The sequence below is a fragment of the Sciurus carolinensis genome, chromosome 3, assembly GCF_902686445.1.
Source record: "Sciurus carolinensis chromosome 3, mSciCar1.2, whole genome shotgun sequence".
Classification (NCBI taxonomy): Eukaryota; Metazoa; Chordata; class Mammalia; order Rodentia; family Sciuridae; genus Sciurus; species Sciurus carolinensis.
The window spans coordinates 119,295,525-119,318,161 of record NC_062215.1 but is presented as its reverse complement, the minus strand read 5'-3'; the positions used below and the strand labels follow the sequence as shown (position 1 = coordinate 119,318,161).

The following is a 22,637-nucleotide window of genomic DNA, read 5'->3' as shown; positions in this document are numbered from 1 at the left end:
ATGGGTGTTAGTCATTTGTACCTTGCATGTTCCTGGGGATATTTAAAGGACATCGTGTGCAAGGTCCTGGCACTTGGTGAGTGTTCACCAAACATTTGGCCCTACGGGAACCTGGTAATAAATCATTCATAGTTGACCAGCTCTTGGTTGGGTCAGTGCCTCAGAGCAGCCACCACGCTGTGGTCTTTTCAAATAAAGAAACCACTTGTCAAATTCTCTATTCATAGAAATTGCTGGGGAAAAACTACAGCTTTTTGAAGGAGCTGGACCTATCAGATGAGGCACTATTAGGAGACAAGCCCTTGTAATCTGCCTGTCCTCCCCAAGAACATTTGGTCTTTCATTTCCCAGGTCTCGAAGGCACAGACCCTGATGTCATGTTACTGAGTTCAAACTTCTCAGCAGACTCAGTGTTTTCAGTGTTTCATGTGCCCTGGAATTGTTTCCTGTAAACTTGGTTTTGTCCAGAGTTCAGAATTTTCTTTCTGTAATTCTGAGGACAAGAACGATAGAAGCATGAGTAGAGGTCAGGGGTGTTCTCTGGTCAAGGAGAAGGATTTCCAGAGGGAAGATATACTTGAAGATGAGCCCTTGACTTTGTGAGAAGTTTTCAGCAGAACATGTAAGAATCACAGTTAATAGTGATTTTTTTTTCTTGTAGAGTCTCTTATTATTTAATTGAAACTACAGAAAGGACAGCAAGAAATTCTATAGGTGAGAAAGCCATCAAACTAGAGTTGGCTAGTAGTTATGGTTAAAATGATCTCTGCTGTTTTTATTGCACAAATATTTACTGAAAGCCTGTTGTGTCAGCAACTTGTGATATATAGATGTAGAGACATGAACATAAGCACTTGTGGTATAATAGAGGGTTAGAAACACAGAAGAGGGAATGGTGAAGTCCAGTAGGCATGAGGGGACTGAGGGCAAGGATGAGGGCATAGATTTGCTATTAGAACTGAGTCTTAGCCAGGCATGGTGGTGCACGCCTGTAATCCCGGCAGCTGGGGAGACTGAAGCAGGAGGATTGCAAGATCAAAGCTAGCCTCAGCAATTTAGTGATGACCTAAGCAACTCAGTGAGACCCTGTCTCAAAATAAAATATAAAAACAACTGGGGATGTGGTTCCGAGGTTAAGCACCCCTGGGTTCAATCCCCAGTACCAAAAGAAAAAAAAAAAGAACTGTGTCTTGGAGGAGGGTGTGTTGCAGGAGATGTTAGGGAGTGCATTGTAGAGGATGTGTATGCTTCAAAGCAACGTAAGCTGGCAAGTACAATTGTCAGACTTCCATTTTGTAAAGATAATACTTGCTGCAATGAGGAAAAGCAGAGCAATCAGTTAAGTTAGAGGATTACTTACTGGAATTATCGGGGTGACTGATGATGAGCCTCAAACTATGCTTGTGAACCTAGAAGTGACAAGAAGGAGACAGAGTCACCACGGATACAGAGAAAGCTTGCATGTGTTTCTGTTTTTGATAATTTCCATTATTTCTTATAACTGAATGTGTTTTATCGATAGGAATATTAGTCTAGCCATCTCAATGTGTGTGCATGATAATTAACATTCATAAATACTCAGTAGCATTTTCTCTGTCTCTTTTTTGTTTCAATGCTGAGGGTTGAACCCAGGGCTTCATGCATACTAGACAAGGACTCAGCCACTGTTTTAGTCAGCTTTTTTGCTGCGTGTGACTAAAAGGATCTCACCAGTACAATTATAGAGGAAGAAATGTTTATTTGAGGGCTCATGGTTTCAGAGGTGTTAGTCCATAGCAGGCCGTCTCCATTCCTCAGGGCTCCAGGTAAGGCAGGACATCATGGTGGAAGAGTGTGGCAGAGGCAACCAGCTCACGTGTTGATCAGGAAGCAGAGAGATGGTGAGAGATTCTACTCTCCAGATACAAACTATAAACCCCATAGCCACGCCCCCAATAAACCACTCCCTGGAGCCACCCCCACCTGCCTCCAGTTACTATTAACTCAGTCCCATCAGGAATTAATTCACCGATTAGGTCAAGACTCTCACAACCCAATCAATTCTCCTCTGAATCTTCTTGCATTGTCTCACATGTGAGAATTTGGTGGACACCTCACATCCAAGTCCTAACAGCCACTGAGCTACAACCCCAGTTCTCCAGGGCAGTTTTTGAATCTTCCTATTTGAAAAATTGTCATTGTTTCTTCTTCTCCTTTCTCCTTTCTCCTTTCTTCTCCTCCCCCTCTCCCTCCCCCTCCTCCTCTTTCTCCTCTTCCTCTTCCTACTCCTCCTCCTTCTCCTTCTCCTTCTCCTTCCTTCTATTTTTTTGGTACCAGGGATTGAACCCAGGAGTGCTTAACTACTGAGTCACGTTCCCAGTTCTTTTTATATATTTTTAAAATTTAGAGACAGGGTCTTGCTAAGTTGTCTAGGGGTTGCCTAAGTTGCTGAGGCTGGCTTTGAACTTGCCTTAGCCTCTCAAGCCAGTGAGATCACAGGTGTCCACCACAGTGCCTGGCAAGTTCTGGCTTCTTGACCATCTGGATGTAGTGTGTGACATTTTCTCTGGTTTAGTTGATGGATTCTTAGTTGGATGGGTTTCCTTAAGGAGCATCTGGAAATGCATTGGGGCATATTTTAGTTGTCACGATGTCTGAGTATCATTACTAGTATTTAGAGGGCAGAGGATAGAGACCTAAACCAGCTTCAATACACAGGTCAGTCCCACATTTCATTTTCTAGGCCCAAATGTCAATAGTGCCCATCTTGGTAGGTAGGGAGTAAAGAGAGAGGAAGAAGGGTAATATAGGTAATGAGAGCTGTCATTTACTGAAACTTGGTATACAGTCACCATGACTAGAACATTTAGTCCTTATGATGGTCCAGGGAGGTATCCATTATGATCCCCTTTTTGTTAATGAACAAGCCGAGGCAGAATGGGAGAGTTTGCTGTGGGTCTTACATACTTATCTTTGGTGTGCTATTATTTCCACGTGCTCTACTCTCTTGATTCTGTAACTTAATGTCATGTAACTTTTATGTGACATTAACTCTATTTAACAAAATGATTAATAATAAGAGGAATCTTAAGAACTACATTTGCTTTAGACATTTCTAGTGTATCATATATCAGAATACACCCCTTGGGAACACTTCTACCCATTCAGTAGAATCTTGCCAAATTACCACCTCCAAATGTTTTTTTAAAATATAAAAAAAGTTTGATAATATTTGTTGAAAAGTAGGGTGGCTTAGTAGATTGGGAGAAACTTATTTGGTGAAAAAACAGTTGGTGCTTCATAAATGTATAGAGAAATGAATTGCTTCCATGTGTGTACTGAGTGGCTTTAGAGGGTGTCATGAATCTTGGAAATATGTTTTTTAAAAACATTTCATGTAAAAGAAAATCTGCCTCAAGCGCAATTTTTGTAACTTGAAGACAGGTCTCAGTGACATTGGAAGAAGAATGAGGCTCTGTCTTAGACATGTGTTGCACTTTCCTGCCTCTGTGTTCATTCTGGTTCATTTGCTCTGTGATTATCCCCCTGCCCCCTCAGACTCACATATTTGTAGTTTGAGTGACCCTTCCTCTGCAGGGCCTTCTTGATCTCCACTGGATGTTATCTGAATCTCTCTTACAGCACTTATCACCATACCATGAATTATAATTATTTATGTCTATGTGTTTTAGGAGCATAGGCTAGGAGTCATGTGTGCCTCTTCTGGTCTCCTGTGCATGGCACAGTGCCAGCATAAGCAAGGACTCAAGACATCTTTGCTTCATGAAAAGTTAAAAGACTGACATGAGTTGTAGTGAAGCAAGTCCAAATGCAGGGGAGGATGACATGTTTACTCTGGACTCCTGTTGCAGAGAGAATTTTGTTTGGCTTGAGCAAGATAAATATTAATTTCTCTCTTATGTAAGCAGCAGTAGAAGCCTGGTGTGGTATTTCCATGGTATCACCAGGGACCTAGCACCTATGTTCACGATCACCATCCTCTGTTTGTGACTTCCTCATTGTCCAAAATGGCTGCTATTGCCAATGCCATCCTTTCTCTATATCAGGTAGTGGGAATGGAGGAGGAAAAAGAAGGGTGCACCTTCTCTCTTTAAAGGAGACTTTCCCTAGGTCCTGCACAACGCGAATGCTTGCATTTGATCCCACTGGTCAAGATGTAGTCCCAGGACCACACTTACTTAAAGTTTGGGAATGGAGCTTCCTAGCTGAGTACATTGTTCACCTGAATAACACTGGGTTCCATTATTAAAAAGGAAAGGGGAAATGAATGTTGTGACATACTACTACTGTTCTGGCCACAGATGGTCAGGTGGATACTGGGCATCTTTGATTCAGCTTTTAATACCACATTTTGGGAAAGACATAGAAAATTTGAAGAGTTTGGAGGAGAGAAACGGTGTTCTAGAAGGAATCATGGGAAAACTGGCACTATTATATGGAAGAATGATAAAACTTATTCTGAATGACTCCAAGACATAGGAAGGAAATTATAAGCACATAGCATATATCCGCCCTTCCAAATGCTGGATTTGACTTTAAGATCTTTCTTGACCTTTGACCTTTACAGTACAGATATATATCATGTAGTTGCATCCCTGAATCTGTGATTTTGAGGTTAGAAATATTGCTCATTTTCTGGTTTCTTCATATCAGAATCATTTTCATTGAGTGATTGGTGTGGTGGTAATACTGTCAGCAGTCTAAATTTTGAAAAGCTCAGGATTTTTCCTTGTGTGAGATGTAAGTTCTATGTTTCCTCCATGCTTGGTCTTTTAAAAAATGTCACCAAGTTAGAAATAATTTCCCACTGGGTGTGGGTACATGTCTGTAATCCCAGTGACTCAGGAAGCTGAGGCAGGAGACCAGCCTGGGCAATTTGGTGAGACCTGTCTCAAAATAAAAAGAAAAGGGCTGGGGATATAGCTCAGTGGTAGAGCACTTACCTAGCATGTTGGAGACCCTGGGTTCAATCCCAAACACCACAAAACAAAACAAACCACAAGAAAAACAACCCCTGCCTCTGCACAAATAGCCAACACCACCAAAAAAAACAAAAACAAAAGCAAAAAAAAAAAAACCCCAGAGCTATTATCAGGAGAAATAATCTAGCAAATAATTAATTTATTTCACTAAGTGATGGTATATTTTTGAGAAATCATGTAACAGTTATGTGCCTGAAAACTTCCCTGATTTTGTGAATTAAGTTCCATTTTTCTAATTTGGTTTTATTTTGTATACAACTATATTATTTTTTGTATGAATCTGAGATACAAGAAATGCTTAGTTAAGGAGAGTACGATCTAAAATAAAAATGATAATTTAGTAATAACACAATACTCAAATTTCTATATTAAATCACTTTTTGGGGGAGGAATAAGCTCTCATAATTAGATTAATTTAAAAAGATTATCCAATTTTGTTGCAGATTATAAATATGAAAGTGCTAGTATATAAGCAAATACATATGCAACTGGAAAAAAAAAAACCCTATAGAGTCAAAGGGAGACAATATGTAGAATTTAAAGGATCAGAAGACACTTGCCTATGAATAGTAAGGAGAGCCAGCATTCGTTGAACACGCCTGAAGCCCCAGGCCCATTCTTCTCACTCTGTTCTCATGTGAACATTATGAAGAGGAACTCTTATTATTACCATTTTCAGGTGAGGAAACTGAGGCACGGACATTGACATGACTGCCAGAGTCAAGAGGTAGGGCCGGGGTTTGAATCCAGGGTACATGAGGACAGGGACTTAACCCTGGAGAGTTACTTGGCTTCTGAGCAGTTGTCCCTCCTCCCTTCCTTGCCCTACTGTAATTTCACATCACTGTCAGTAATGTGCAGCCGTCTAGTAGTTCACACTTTGCCTCTTAGCCTTATGTGGAAAAGCGGTTGGCTTTTAGATATGCTGGACTGAGTGGAAGAAGGCAAATACAGACTCCTAGACTTGAAGTAATAATGATTCCATATGCAGCAGTAGTTGAACCAATAAGGAGTCCAGCTCACAGAAGCATCTTGACTTAATCCAGTGATGGTCAACAAACTCATGGCTGAGTGAGCGTGCTCTGCAGCACAGCTTTATGAATGCGTGTCCAGACATGGTCTGGAAGACTTCTGGGTCCATGAGACCTCAGTGTGTGCATGTGTGTATGGTACACACACACTCCACATGGGAATCTTGTTTCTAGTGGAGGGAACTCCTTGAGTTACAAATAGTACTCAAGGGTTTCAGTTTACAGAAGAACCCAAACTGCAGTGTTTCAATGCATCATTTTCTTTTCTTGGTAGATTCTTGTTGAGTTCCTGGGAGTTGTTGGTTTTGCAATATTTCCCTAGGGCTTTTTTCTTCAGCCTGGATTAATCTAAAATGTATTGCACTGATCCAGAGATGGCACCATATTCTCCCAGGAAGCCCTTTGATTTTATTTTAACTGGCCTGTGCTTTTAAAAATGGAAAAATGCTGTCTCACTGCTGATGAGGCTTCTGTAATCAGTAGAGATGGCCTTGTACACATACCACAGCCTATGTGGTACGATGTTCGGAACCCTGATAAGATACACTGTGCCCCTGAAATCTGCTCGATCAAGCAGAAATGGAAGAAGGAAAATACAGAGAAAAGGCATTTGGACATAAGATACTTAAAGTGCCACGATTACAAAATTCATCCCCTTGAGGGCTTCTTATTTTCTCTAGAAAGTGCAAATACCCATGGAAGGCTTTAAAAATCACTAAGCCTTCCCGTGAATAGGTTTGCTTGGGAGTAGATTTTTGGGGTCAGGGTGGAGAGCCATGAAAACTCTGGCCACAGTAAAGGAGAGAGGAGGAAGGGATTTTTTAGAGAGGGGTGGGGGAAATGAAGCCGAGGTGGGACCATTTGGCCAGATAAGGCTTTAATCGCCTCATTCCTGGACTATCAGAAGAGCCTTTTAAGTTTAAGTTGCTTTTCCCTCTTTGTAACTTTATCCAGCATTCGAGGGAAGTGTTGAGTGTGCACAGTAAACAGTGAACACAGGCTTCTAGGGACCTGGCTTACCCTGGCAACTTGGTTCCTGTGGGGAGATGGGCTGCTTGACCTGGTTTGCCAACCTGGGTAGCCAAATTGGGCAAGGCAACCAAACAGGGCACTGTTCTTCTGTCTCCTAAAGAGCCACTGGTCAATTGTTTACTGGAGCCTCCACATGTTGGTTAAGTGGTTTGGAGGCTCACTCTGTGCAATGGAGGGTGATAAGAGAAGCCTAGGGTAGGGTCAGGGCAAAGGCATATTTCATTCCTCCTTTGCAGAGGTTGGATGTCTAGGTTTATCTCTACTCAACTGCAAATAAGATACTGATTTAGGATGATAAAATTTTCCTTTGAATGTATTATAAAGGTATTATCGTATATTATTTTAGTCAAAGAATATTTTTGCTAAGTAGTTATTTAAGATCCTGACTTTTTTTTTCTGCTAGAGATTAAATCAGAATACAGAGGCACTTGACCACTGAACTACATCCCCAGTCCTTTTATTTTATATTTTGAGACATGGTCTCATTCACTTGCTGAGACTGGCTTTGAACGTGGGATCCTCCTGCCTCAGCCTCCTGAATTGCTGGGATTATAGGCGTGTTCACCTGAACCCTACTTCCTGAATTCATTTTTGTTCTTAATTCTATATGTTATGCTGAGGTCTGAGCTGAGGTCAACAGAAATCCTTTTATGACTATAGAAAGATAGTCATGTTTAAGTTTAATGTGCAGTTTAATTGTTGAAGGTCTACTCTAGAGAAACCTTTATATTTATCAATCTTGTGGGTTGTTGAAATTATACATTTATGGTATTTCACATAAAACTCCCTAGAATCACCTGATATAAAATAGACAAAAATCATAGAAATGCACATTTTGAGAAAATAGAAAAATACATAAATAAGAAAATAGGAAATTGGTGGTAGATTGATTTTGAATTTAGCTTGACCTGTGTTTCCTGGAAGAAATCTTGATTTTCAGTCTTGTACTTGACCCAAGACTGGGCCAATGATTCTTTGTTTATGGGCAGTAGATAAGGCAACCATCAACTTCCTCACTCTCAGCTCTGAGCCTCCTGCCAAGCTAGGTGGCTCAGGTTTTCAAAATTTTATCTTGATCAGACAGTAGGGAAACAACTCTTGGACTGTTAGAGTTGGATGAGGGACGGGAGAGCCTGGGAGGGACAACTGTTCTCAATCATTGTGCTCGTCATTGACAGGAGCCTCCTTAATACTCATTATCACCTGCTTTTGCAGGTTGGAAACTTTTTTTTTTTGTACTGGAGTTGAACACAGGGACAATTTACCACTGAGCTACATCCTCAGTTAGCCCTTTTTAATTTTTTTTTGATTTAGGGTCTTGCTTAAGTTGTTTAGGGCCTCACTAAGTTGTCCAGGCTGGCCTCGAACTTTTGATCCTGCTTCAGTCTCCTGACTTGCTTGGGTTATGTTGTGTGCCACCATGCTGGGCTGGCAGGTCAGAAACTTTTTAGGTGTGAAAACTGCATATCATTTTAAATTCTAGTTCATCAGGCCGCATCATTTAAACAACAAATATTTAGTGAGTTGATGGATAAGACAAATGGTCCCTGCCCTCATGGAACTTATTGTTTGGAATGGTGTGGGAACAGAGTCAGTGCTGTACGAGTCAGAACTGAAAGTCATGTCTCTTAGGCTAGATTTTTTTTTTTTTTTTTTTTTTTTGGTGATACCATGAATTGAACCCAAGATGCCTCCAAAATGCTAGGTAAGTGCTCTACCACTGAACTACATACCCAGATATTTTTATTTTTTATCTTGAGACAGGGCTTTGCTGAGTTGCTGAGGCTGGCCTCTAACTTGTGATCCTCCTGCCTCAGCCTCTCAAGTCCCTGGAATTACATGTGTGTGCCACCATACCTGGCATGGCTAACATTTATTTTTCCCCCATTGGTATCTTCTTATTTTAGCCTTTATTGAAAAAGAAACCTGAAGTTGTTAGACTTTAATTTAAATTTTATTTAATTATTATAATACTTAAGGACCCATATTTTAAATATCAGGTCATCCATTCTCTGATTAACTCAAGACTGTAACTACAGCTACTCAGTTTCCAGAATAGAGATGACAACTAAAAATTCTATTTTTGACAAAATACCTAGCATTAATTTATTTTCTTTGTATTTTAAAAATGGGTAATATAGAGAAAATTCCATAATTCCATTAAGCAAATGGTTTTGATTATTTATGTCAGTTGATAGAGATTTTACCATGTGCATTTTCTGGAATAGTTTGTTACTGAAGCCATTTCTTTTTTCCAGTATTAAAATTCCAAGATTCTATTTTAATGCATGTTAAAAATTTGTAAGATGATAGATTTATACTATCGTTACCCATGACACTTAAAACATAGAATAGACAAAATACTAGGAAATACACTCTTATCTTTAAAAAATCTTTTGGTTTCTGTCAGTCATTGCAGACAAACTTGAAATTTTATTTAAGCAACTGGTGATATCGGCACATCGTGACTTCACCATATATGGGCAGAAAGCTGAACCCAGTTCATCACACATGGCTATCAGTTGGTGACAATGTAATGCTGTTGATTCTGTGTCAACAAGCCATTGAACTGTTGTGAGTCATCACAATCACAGTATAACACAACTCGATGACATTTATAGAGCCTGGAAGTGATTTGGAGACCTATAAATGCTGTTTGAGCCCAGGCATAACAGTCCAGGGCCAACAGACTCCTGGTGCAACAGATAAGCTACTGGTGAGACATGTTCCAAAGTTCTTTTTGCTCTGTAATAATCAATTTAGTAGAGGAGACATAGGAAGTTTAGTATTATTCTACCACAAGAGTCTTTGCAAATAATGTAACTGCTATTTACAGATTCACAAATCTAAAAAACCATCTTTACCTTTGTTTATGAAATTAAAATCATTAGGGCTGAGGGTGTAGCTTAGTGGTAGAGCACTTGCCTAGCATGGGTCCTGGGTTCAATTCTCAGCACCACCAAAAAGAAATTATGATTATGCTTGGTACAAATTGCTTATAATAAAAATTAAAAATTTTGACTTATGCATGTTATTATAGTTTTTTTTTAATGCAAAATACTCTGTTTGCTCCAAAATAGTGCTATATCACATGAGGGCCCTACCTGAATTGAATTAGCAAAGAATGACCTGAACATTTAAATCAGGCTTCTAAGGATGTCTGGTTGACTTCTAAGAGTCTTTCTGGCTTCTCATGCGGGACAGCTTTGAAGATGGTTGTTGAACTGTTGATTCGATTGAAAGAAACAGTAACTCTAAACAGCATGATCCATTATTAAAAGTCTACAAATTATCTAGATCTTGTATCATATTCTGGAAGTCATTTTAGCTTCACCTATATATTCTAATGCATCATATGTAGTTCATTTATTGGGGGTCAGGCGGATCCTTGGAGTACTGTGCTAGGCACTGGGAATACAGAGATATTCATTTTTGCCTTTAGATTATACTTACAAATAATGCTTTGTTCATGGTGGATTCATAATAAACTGTCACACCTATCACCCTCCTTTGGTCCTTTAGTCTTGTTTTTTTTTTCAGTATATTTTTTAGTTGTAGGTAGACACAACACCTTTACTTAACTAATTAATTAATTTGTTTTTATGTGGTTCTGAGACTCGAACCCAGGGCCTCGCATGTGCTAGGCAAGCACTCAACCACTGAGTTACAGCCCCAACCTCGGTCACTTAGTCTTGTTGGTTCTTCATTCTTTAGTTTTCATCTGTCAGATCATGGTGGCACAATTTTGAACTTCTGCTTAGAAAATCCTATCCGAGATGTAACTTTCTCTAGACGGGAAGAACTCACAAAAATACTGTGTAAAATGTCAGCAAAACCAGTTTTTAAGAAGGGAAATGAAATAATACATCTTTATCAAAATTTTTAGTTTTTAGATTATTAATTCTGGTACTTATCACCCAAGAAAGGCTTTCAGACGTATTTTTTGATATTTTTTTTTTGTTTTGTTTTTTGTGGTGCTGGGGATTGAACTCAGAGCCTTGAGCATGTGAGGCAAGCACTCTACCAACTGAGCTATATCCCCAGTCCCTTTTTGGTATTCTTGTTGTACACTATTTCTTGACAATTGAAGAAAACACTTATTTTGTTGACAGAAGTCACACATGCCTTAGCTAAATTGTCAAGGTCCAGTCATGCAGGTATTCTCCTAACAAATGAACTATTGGCAAAGTTCAATGTTTGTGTAAATAACAATGAAGGGAGCCCCACCATAATCGTAAACATTCCCCCCTCCCCACCCCTCCACCCCCAGTACTGGGGATTAAACCCAGGGGCCCACTACCATTGAACTACATCCCAGTCCTTTTTCTTTCTTTTTTTTTTTAATTTTGAGACAAAATCTGGCCAAGTTGCCCAGACTGGCCTTGAACTTGCCATCCTCCTGCCTCAGCCTCCCAAGTAGCTGGGGTTACAGGAGTGTGCCACTGTGTCTGGTTAAGCATCAACACTCCTAATAGAATTATCATCAGAGTTGTTGAAGTATTAGTTGCATCAAAATGAAGTATATATATATATGTATTATATCTACTTTCTGAAATATATACATTTAGAATAAGTAATTTAGTTCCGAGAATGTACTTTGTGATTTATAAATTCATTTAGCAATTATGCACCAGTCTAGTCTGAATTTGGGCCATAGCTAAATAAGGATAAGTTGCCATTGTACTAAATTGGGGACGTTAAATTTATTAAATTTATTTAAATCCAATCATTAAATTTAGTGTTTACACACGGATTACTAACCTTGACTTCTCTCCTTTCTGCTCTCTTTCCTTTTCCCCCCCTTTTCTTTTCTATCTTCCCTCTCTTTTCATGTGTTTAGAGCTTCTTGTTGTCCATTGTGATGGTTAAGAACTAAATAGATGGAGTCAGAGAGAAGAATACAGCTAGGTGTTTATTTGATCCAGTCAAGAAGATCTGTTCAATAGTTGTAAATGAGATAGCCTGAGACTCTAGAGAATGACATAGCCACCAGTTGGTAGTCAGTTTCTTCTCTTACCACTATTGTCACAGTTTGCAGTGTCAACCATTGTTGACTTGATAGCGTGCTGATCTAACCTACTTGTTAAGATGATGGAAATAGCTGATGTCTGCACTTAACACATCTGTGTCAGTCTCACTTATGGCTCAACACAGACCTGAATGAAGCAGGAAAGCTCTGTTTGATGCTGTTCATTCAGGCTTTGTTTGAGTTAAGAACTGGTCTATTGGAAAACTCCTGAGCAGGGAAGTTCCCTGCCTGGAGATGAGTATAGTCATTTATTTCTCATGTGTTCATTTTATTTTTTAGTGTTTAATTCCATTCAACCATTTTCAATATTAATATTTCTGTAACCAGGAATATAGGAATCCTCTGTGTGATTGGGATCGAAAATCAGCTTTTCAATGGGAGCTATTGATTTTTTTTTTTTTTTTTTTTTTGGACTGGGAATTGAACTCAGAGGTATTTTACTGCTTAGCTACCTTTTTAAAATTTAAAAATTTTTTTAAGCCTCTCTAAGTTGCTGAGGCTGGCCTTGAACTTGCCATCCTCCTGCCTCAGCTTTGGGAGTTGCTGGGATCATAGGTGTGCACCACCATGCTCTGTGCTATTTATCATTTTTGTGTAGGTGTGTTAAATCATTAAGTGTGGAAAGGCATTTTATTTTTCTTATGTAGTTGATTCATTAGGTCCTTATTTACCTGTATAGACAGACTAACTTAAATTTTCTTCTGTTTAGATAGTGTTCTTTTCAACATCCTATAAGTGTAGCCTTTTGCCATTAAAGATGTAAATAACCAGTTATTTCCTAGTGGGAGCCAGGGCTGGGGCGGGGAAGGTCTTGAGCTTAGTTTTCTTCCATGCATAGGACAGTCCCTCTAAGGACCCTCAGTGTCTTGGCTGATAGAAAATGCTCTGCATGAATTATTCAGGGTATATAACAAAAAGCACAACATAAACACAGATTTGTTTGGTACTAACTAGTAGCTAGTTTTCATTGCTGAAAGTTCTTGGTAAAAACCTAGAGATTCTTTTGAATGTTTTGGACATGTAAATGATTGTTCATTATCTTTTTATTTTCTGAGAGTTGTTATGGTTTGGATGAGGAGAAATGATTGGGTCATGGCATTAACCTAATCAATGGATTAATCCCTGATGGGATTAACTGAGTGGCAACTGGAGGCAGATGGGGTGTGGCTGGAGGAAGTGGCTTATTGGGGCGTGTATAGATTCTGTACCTGGAGAGTGGAGTCTTTCTCTCTCTGCTTGCTGATCATCATGTGACCTGCTTCCCTCTGCCACATTCTTCCTCCATGATGTCAGACTCACCTTGAGACCACGGAATGGAGCTGGCTGTCTGTGGACTGAGACCTCTGAAACCTTGAGCCCTCAAGTAAACTTTTCTCTTCTCTGTTCTGGTTGGTCTTTTAGTCACAGCAGTGAAAAGGCTGACTAAAACAAGGGTGTATGTGGTTAGGAGTAGGAAGAGAACATTTGAAGATATTATTTTTTGTTCTAAAAATAATATAGATTGGAAAAGTTTGGACCATAAAGCAAATATGTTTATGATTTTGTTTTTTATAGCCACCATCCTTTACATTAATGAACACTTGAGGATTTTAGATTTTTTTTCCTGATGTGCCCCCTGACCACTTGACCGGGTAAGCCTGTGGACACAGGGTGGATGTTCCAGGGAGAAGCAGGCCTCCCTGGAACTTAGATTCTTTATCACACTCCCAGGAGAGTTAATTTCAAGTTGCTGGTACCAGCAGCTGCGGCATGATATTGCCCAATCCCAGTTCCTTTTATTGATGAGTAGGAAGGAGTGGGATTGCTGCTTAAGAAATTTTATTATCTTTAGAAGGGAAGAATTTATTATAGGGGTTTTCTTAGATGATCTCTTTCATGTGGGTAAGACATTTTGAGCTCTGTATGTCCAAGCTGCTTAGAGGTTCTGAGTTGATCTCCACTGGAGTGGTACTGCCACCCTGAAGGGGTGTTTAAATGTGAATAGGAGTGTTTTTTGTTGTCACAGTGACTGTGGGTGGGTGGGCGCTACTGGCATTCCACAGGTGGGGACCAGGAATGCTGTGGATCCCACCTTGCTCAGGACGGTTCTGTAAGATGAGTTAACTGTCCATCCCAAATCCCCACAGTGATTTCTCTAGAACCCCTGAGAAGTGTGACTCTGTTTATAGTGCTCTGTAGTGCTGATGGACAGCCTGAGTGCAGGGGATGGAGGTGCTCGAAGAAAAATAAGTGGGATGTGAGAGACAGGAAGGGGAGAAAGGCCGGTAACTGGTGGTTAAATGAAAATGGAGAAGACTAGACTGGTTATCACAGTGGTTACTTCCATTCCTCACCTCAGCATTGAAAAGCTACTTGAATAGTGCATCCATTATTCTGACTTTTGGACATCGAAAGACACTTTATTTCAATTACTCAGACAATATAGTAATCTTTGAGATGAGCTGACCGTCTTGACAGCTGACTGAATTCTGTGGGCTGGATGCTCAGACACATTCAACTTGGGGAGGATGAAGGGCAAAAGTCACCAGGATATTGGTGGTGATACCCTGTGGAACCTGTTGGCCAGACGCAAATGGAGCTGCTTTGGATCACGTCTGGAGCAACTGGAAGGGCTATACAGTGAGATCTATCTCTGCCAGCAGCCTCTTGGGGAACTGCCTACCAACCTGCTCACTGGCCCATGGTGGGTGAAATTCTGGGGTGCAAAGTGGAACTCTAAATTTTTCTCATGGCGAGAGTCTGCCTGCTAGTTCAGTCTTATGTCCCTGGAGTGACCTTCAGTTTAACACCTTTACTGGCATTAATGATCAAACCATTTGCTATTGTCATTCTTTTGCTTGACAATCAAGGCACTTTCTTGCTCCTTCCTCTCATCCTTATTGCCCACATTCCCTGAGAGCTTCCCTCTGATTGGGTGTGGAGGCCTGCTCATTATCCTTCACCTGTGCCAAGCTTTTCTTAAGTTGTTTCAACCCCATGCAAAGCCGGGTCCCATCTTTACCTGCCCAAATGCTGCTTATTCATAAAGACCCAGGAGAGTCATGTCCTCCTTCCCAAAGACTTCTTTGATCACTTCCACTTGTGGTGTTACCTACACTCCCACCAGTGCCAGTTGGTCTTTACTATCTCTATTGCTTGTGAGCAAGTTGTTTACCACTTTATAGCACAGCTTTGAGTCAGACTGCCTAGGTGTGAATCCCCACTCTACCATCTACCAGCAGTGAGATTTGGTCAAGCCTCAGTATCCTCATCTGTGAAGTGGGGCTACTGATACACTCTTACAGAGTTGTTTTGAGGATGAACCAATCTGTGGAAACCACTTAAAATACTGCTGGCAAGTTCTGGGTGAATGTAAGATGGCATTTGTTTCATGGAGAGTGGAATGATGAGAAGCAGCAACTCTGGAATCACACAGTCCTGAGTCTCAGTTAGACTTTGATATTTTCACCTTTGTGGCCCCGAGGAAGTTGGTTAATGTCATTGAGGCTTAGTTTCCTCTTCTATGAAGTAAGGATAAATCTCTTCCATACAGTTTTAAAAGGGACCAGTGGATGTATATAAAGCTTTGTATATTGTGGGACACCATAGCAGGTGCTCAATAAATACCAACTGTTGTGTGGATATTTAATTTATAATGCCTGTTACTTTTGTCCCCCAATAAACTTGTAAACTCTATAAAAAAGGGGGCCCTATTTTATCCTTCTTCGTTTCTTCCACAAACCCTAGAGCAATGTTCTGCACATAGTAGTTAGAAACTTTTTGTGACTTTAATGAATTTGACATCATTTTTTTATCCTTCTTTTAGTTGCATTCAAATGATTATGATAATGAATCAAATGGTTTTGTCCGTAAATCTTTGACATCTGTAAATGTTCTCTCAGTATTAGTTTGCTCTAACAAAACATCGGGACTCTAAAACAGTAATTTGGAAAAAAAGCAGTTGATCTAACAGTTTGTCAACTGGATTAAAGATACAAAAGGATTTCAGATCACCTATTTGGTGATCTAATTAGGAAAACCAGGCAGCCAGAATGTACCAAGGAAGACAGTAGGAGGTTGGCTTGCTCTGCATGGTCTTGTTTCAGTTCCATTAATTGAATCCTTGACTGTTCCATCAACTGACATTAGGCAGGGGCAGGGTCTTCCAAGTAATTTGTTACCTTTGGTTGTTATGGTTACAGTGTAACATTTTGCAAATTAGCAGGTGACCCTAAATCTTTAAAAGAGGTTTGACCTTATTTATATGTATAAGTGTGTAGAAATTGTTGCTATCACCCACCTTGTAAATATCAAGTATGTTCAAAGTAAAGAAAATTAAGTACAGAAAAAATGAAGTGAAAATTATAAGTGAATTAAGAGATTTCATCTTAAATTTGTTTCTTTGAGTTCAGTGCAGGTAGGACTATTATAATATGAATTAGTTGCCTATGTTTTTAAAAAAGATCACATGTGCCCCTCAGGTGGACCAAGTGTTTGGAAGGACCAGTTAAGAGGATCTAGCAGAAAAATAGGATTTGCCATAGAAATTACCCTACTCTGTTAACTCTGGACAATGTTCCATTGACTACCACTTGCCTTTCCCTTTTCAGAAGAGAATTCGTGGAAGGGAAAAGAAGCCGTTGTAAGGAAGGGATAAAAGAATGCAACTTACTAATATGATTCAGTATTTTTCTCTTTATTATAAACTTCTGCATATTCCTTTTATTTCAGATTATTCCAGATTTCATTTTTCTTTCTATGGATTTAAGAACATAAATTCCTATTAAAGTCTCAGTTTGCTCAGATGGTTTTATATATCTTAGATGTTTGAAGGTCTCAACAGATGGAATTTTATAAAGAGGAATCTTCACCACCTGTTGAATACGAATTTGCAATCCCACATGTGCCCAGCTCTTGGCCAGACGCTGTAGATGACAGAGAAGAGGTCTTCTCAATCCAGGACTCTTCCCTGCCCTGAAAAACAAACAAACCACTCCTTCCCTCCTCTGGGCACTATCTGTGACTCTAGTATCTTATCTTAACACATTCTTAGTCTAACACTTGGACCAGGAAGCTTGGGACATGGCTATTTATAAAGAAAGGATTACTCTTGTTTTTTGTTTTTTAATATCTTTGGACTCTATGAGCTTGGGAAACAAATCTGTCCTTATTTCTGATATCAGTTTTCCCAGAGTGACAAAGTTCTTTTTTTATTTCTCTTTGTTGCTTTTGATTGTTGCAAATTTTCTGAAGCCCAAGGATATTTTAGTGCAGTGTTAGCTGCAAATTAGACGACTTTCTCCTCCAACCAAAGAATGTAAGCACTGTGAATTCTATGTTGGTGAAATGAATGAGCTCAAAGTTTGGGGGGAAGAAATCAAATTTTTACCTTTGCTTTTCAGTTTAGTGTTTTTTTTTTTTTTTTGTAAAAGGAAACAGCAATTGCAGGTGCTGGGACAAAACTGTCAGGTTCAAATCCTTGTTTTGCACATACTTGCTTCGCTGTCTGGGAAAGTTACTGCCTGCCTCAATTTATTTGTAAAATGTTCATAATAATAGCATCTGTATCATAGGGCTGTCATAAGGATTAGTATTAACCGTTGCAGGGCTAGTGAGTAAAGGCTACTTATTTAAAACAATATACTAAGGAAATAAAGTACATATAAATCCCCTGAAACCAGGGGCACCTGCTATTGTTATCAAGTCTAATCTAGATCTTTTTGCTAGCAGTTTATTTTTAAACCACACATATTCCTTTTATAATAGAATGAATGACAGGCTTCTGACACCAGTGGAACATTTGGCTGGTTGCTGAGAGGCTGGCCACCCAGCAGTGATAAAGTATCTGTTTGTTTTTTCTGGAGAGATATTTTCAAACAATAGTCATTTGGGAGTTCTAACAGGCATGGAAAGTTACCATTGAAAAGGTGAATTTGACAAATGAATTATCATGGATCTGTTGATAAATTGAGTAAATTGGATGTGATATATTACTTTAGATAATGGAGTGATTGCGAGCTTAGCTGTGAAAATCACTACTTATAAAGAGTTACCTGATTGAAATAGTTCCCATCAGTTTCAATTTCTATGTGTATGATTTTAGAAAATTGGCCTTGTAGTGTTCTAAAAAAAAAAAAAACAAACCAAACAAACAACTTTTGGGTCCCTATTTTGTATTCTTTTCATGATGTATTTAGTTTGGTGTTTGAGCTAAAAACAACCAACAAAAAAACCTTCCAATTTGACTTGCGATAAAAGTTGCTTAAGAAATAGCATTCATATGTGTTTTCAAAACAGGCAATATATCATTCTGGGAATTTTCTTTTATATACTCAATTTCTAAGTTAGTGCTTTTTTTCCCCACAGCAATATGAAACTCTGTATGTGGACTGTCCTTTACAGTTATAATTTTTCAATCAGAACTGATTAGATACTAAGAGACAAATGTACTGAACTTACAAATACATTATGTGAGATTACTAACAATAGACCTAATTGGTAAAAGTGACTTAATATATGTTGTGTTAATAGCTAAACCTCTAAAGCCTCTAATCTCCCATGGAAATATTGCTTTGTAGAACAAAATCCAATGAGAAGTTCTGGGATTCCAGAGTGAATTTGTACATTCCTTAGGGGCATTTTTGCAAGGGAGGTTGTTGTGTTTTAAAGGTAGTTGATAAGAGACCTGCACCACCAACCCCAGACCTGCACCACCAACCACCATCATGCATTAGTCTATAGAAGGTATTTGGGTGTACGTGCTTCTGTACCACTCGGTACCACCATTTAGCCAAGGGAAGTTTCTGACCATTTGCAGCATACATTATAAATCAGGATGTCACTACCAGACAATCAGATTTGAGCATTCCATGAACAAAGTAGCCCATATTCTCTAGGAATAGATCACTTAACTATGTTTATGTCCTGCTGTTGATATGCCTGCATTTACCCAAGTCGGGATAGCACAGTGTTTATTTATTCTGGGAGTATGTAATTGATGTGTATATTTACCTAATTTGGGGTTAATTAGCCAAAAATTGAAGTGGATAATTTAGCATGATTGCTTCAATATAGGGGGAAAATAAAATTATTCTTCCAACTCTGAAAATTATTCCCTATCCCTTGGGTTTGTGAAAGAATAATTTGAGTCTTCTCCAAGTTGGACTGGTTGTTGGCTGCTTTCTTTAAAAAAATTTCCTACTTGGCACATACTGCTTGAGAAGATCACTGGCCAGATATTTGGGGAAGCTTGGAGGATTTCCAATGCCAAATTAGTCCCCTGGAGAGACCCAGGAAAAGTGCAGGATATATTCGTTGAATGAAATTAATTTGTTTAAGTCATACTCTCTTTCTAATGTCACTGGGGGATACTATTGCCAGTTGGGGACAAGGTAACCTTTAGTGCCAAGTTTGTGCACTCTGGTTGACTGCAGAAATTTGTTTTTTGCCTTTAAACGAAGTGTTTGCAGAAATGAACTTACAGACTTGGCAGTTCACAAGTTTATTAAAAAGGCCAGAATATTGGTCTGAACCTAAGGATGAAGGGCTGTAACTTGCTATGTATGATTTATTAATAGAAAGTCATTTTAAGAAACATAAGAGGAGAAACTCAAAAATTAGCACAGTCAAGCAGATCAAAAGTTAGCCATGATGTTATCAATGAGAGATAATCACTGGAAACATTTTGGTCTTTTTTGACACTGTTCTTTTTTCTTTATGTGACTGTTAGAAGTAAAATTTTGCATCCTTGTCTTGTTTACATTATACTGTAAATATTTCTTCAAAATAATTAGAAGTTCTTCATAACCATTTTCACAAATTCCAGTAGGAGGTTTAAAATTTCTTTTCTTATAAATAATGTGATAAAAAAATGTATATTTACATAAATTGTTGTCTAGTTCTCTGGTTAGGTTCTTAGAAAAAATACTTAGAATAAAAATTACTGAGTTAAAAAAAAAGAACATTTTTAAAAAAGAAGATGCACTTTGTCAAATTGCTTTCCACATTGGTCACATCAGGGTACACTCTAATCAGCTATATATGAAAATGACCTTCTTTCTACAGACCTCCAAGCAATTATTTTTATATTATCACCATAAAAATGTTTCCCTGATTTAAAAAATATTTTGCATTCTGTTAATTACTAGATAGTTGAATAATTTTTCACTTTTATCAAAAATTTGTATTTCTTTAATAAAATATCCAAAGCTTTAAATTTTATTTTGAAACTGTCTTTGCATTTTTTGGGTGTTACAGAATGTGACAGTGGGCATTTTCGCTGTGGAAACGGGCATTGTATCCCTGCAGCTTGGAGGTGTGATGGTACTAGAGACTGTTTGGACGACACTGATGAAGTTGGCTGCCGTAAGTGGGGAAGGGCCAAAAGAGGCTAAACTCTTTTTTGAGTGACATGAATGCTTTGTGGTGATTCCAGCCTATCAAAGAAAAGAGTTAGGCTTAATGACAGATCCAGGGCCAGGATCAAGTCTTTTGCAATCTGTATAATTGAATAAGTGAATCGATGACCTTAATAAGAGTTTCATTCCCTTTAACAAAGGGATTCAGTTTATATCAGTTTCTATCTTACCCTTATCCCATGGCCACACCTTGATAGGGAAATGAATTTGCCATCAGTTTTTTGAAGTCTTTAAGTGACTGTTGCTGATGATTCACTCTGGAAGTTTTCTAAATCAACAAACAAAGCATGTTATCTGAATTCCTCTGATTTGTACTTTAAGGCGGAACCTATTCTTATATAAAAGATGTGGTGTAGAACTGGGTGTGGTGGTACATGCCTGTAATCTCAGTGACCCAGGAGGCTGAGGCAGGAGAATCACAAGTTTGAGGCCAGCCTCAGCAATTTAGTGAAATCCTGTCTTAAATAAAAAAAGATAATAATAAAAAAAAGCTGTAGTGTAACTTGTGAATAAAGAAATAAAATGTGTCTAGTGTGATATTGTTTTGAAAAAGTTCTAGTTAAGAATATGATGATAAAGTAAATCCAAAATGTAACTAATTATAAAATCATTTTCATATGTACATATATAGCGCTCAAAAATATGCTAAGGTGGCTTTTAGATTAGGAAAGTGAGCCCTAAAGAAATTGTTCCTTATTGTAGCATCTCATTTGGTGAGTGCCTTGCCCAAATCCCTGCCCTTAAGTCCACTGCTCTTTCCAACTTGCCTTAGGTGATCAATCACACTGCTGCAATGTCCTTCATTTTGATAGGTAAGCAGACAAGGGTTATTATCCCATGACCAGGAAAGCAGGTGAAAACAAAACAAAACAAAACAAACAAACCTTGTTTTGAATTGTTTGCATCCTGTGGCACACCAGAACCCTCAAACTTGGGTGTATTGTTTGATGATGACTCATTTGAAAGAATGGGAGGAAGAGTAAGAAATTGGACCCATTCAGTGCTTCTTAAACTTTCATGCACAAATGGATCACCGGGGAACTTGTAAAAGTGCATATTTTGACTTGATATATATGGGGTGGGACCAGATATTCTACATTTCTGTAAGATCCCAGCTGACACTTGATGCTCACACTTGGAATAGGAGAGCAGCTATATTTGTGGAGACATCATCCTGTGCTGTCAGTTTGCTTCCTTTGGGCTTACTGAGTTCATTTTTTTTCTTTTAAAACAATATGAGCAAATTGAGAATAGTGTAATCTGGGATAGAGGAATAAATGACAAATTATGCCACCAACTCTTCTGAGATTGTTAATACATTTCAAGGTCCTATAACAACAATAATAACAATAATACCAAAGACAATAATGATAGCAACCAGCATTACATTGCACTTTCACAGGTATTATTTATTTTTTTTACAATGAACAGTACAGTCTCCATTTTATGATGCATATAGTAAGGCTCAGAGAACTTACCAAGATCTCAAAGCAAGTAAATTGTGGTAATAATGATTATTTGATTCTGGGTCTTCTTTTCCAGATCTTGGATTTTCCAGTTCATTATGATACTTTACTATTAGATATTTCAAAACATTTCAAACAATTTAACAAACACTCATGGTTAATTTTGATTAAATTAAATTTTTAGTTTAATAATTTTGTCATAAATTTGATACATGTATGGTTGGGCCATTTTATTTTATTTTTTTCTTCTTTTTTTGTTTTGTTCTGTTTTTTGCTACTGGGGATCAAACCCAGGACCTCCTGCATGCTAGGCAAGTGCTCGATCACTGAGCCACATCCCCAGTCCTTTTTATTTTTTTATTTTAAGGCAGGGTCTCACTGAGTTGCTGAAACTGACCTGAAACTTGTGATCCTCTCTCCTCAGCTTCCCAGGTAGCTGGGATTACAGGTGTGTGCCACCAAGTCTGGCTATTCTCTGTTTTATACTGGTTTGGATCAATAGTTTGTGTTGATCCATTGATGAGATTACTTGACAGTGGACCTTAAAGTATACAGACTTTACATATGTTGAGCAGGACTTGACATTTTTTTTTTTTTTTTTTTTTTTTGTGATACTGGGAATTGAACTTGGGATGCTGTACTGCTAAGCTCCATCCGCAACCCTTTTTGTTTTGAGACAGGATCTTGCTGAATTGTTGAGG

General features: G+C 38.6%; 1 protein-coding gene across 2 annotated transcripts in view; it reads left to right on the top strand.

Moving 5' to 3' along the window:
- Lrp2 (LDL receptor related protein 2) overlaps positions 1-22,637 on the top strand; it is a 192,046-nt gene that overhangs the window by 15,939 nt on the left and 153,470 nt on the right. For both annotated transcript variants that reach the window (XM_047547019.1, XM_047547018.1), the window contains exon 2: positions 20,310-20,417. In XM_047547019.1, coding sequence (XP_047402975.1) covers positions 20,310-20,417 — 108 coding nt within the window. The remainder of the gene's footprint in view (positions 1-20,309; positions 20,418-22,637) is intronic.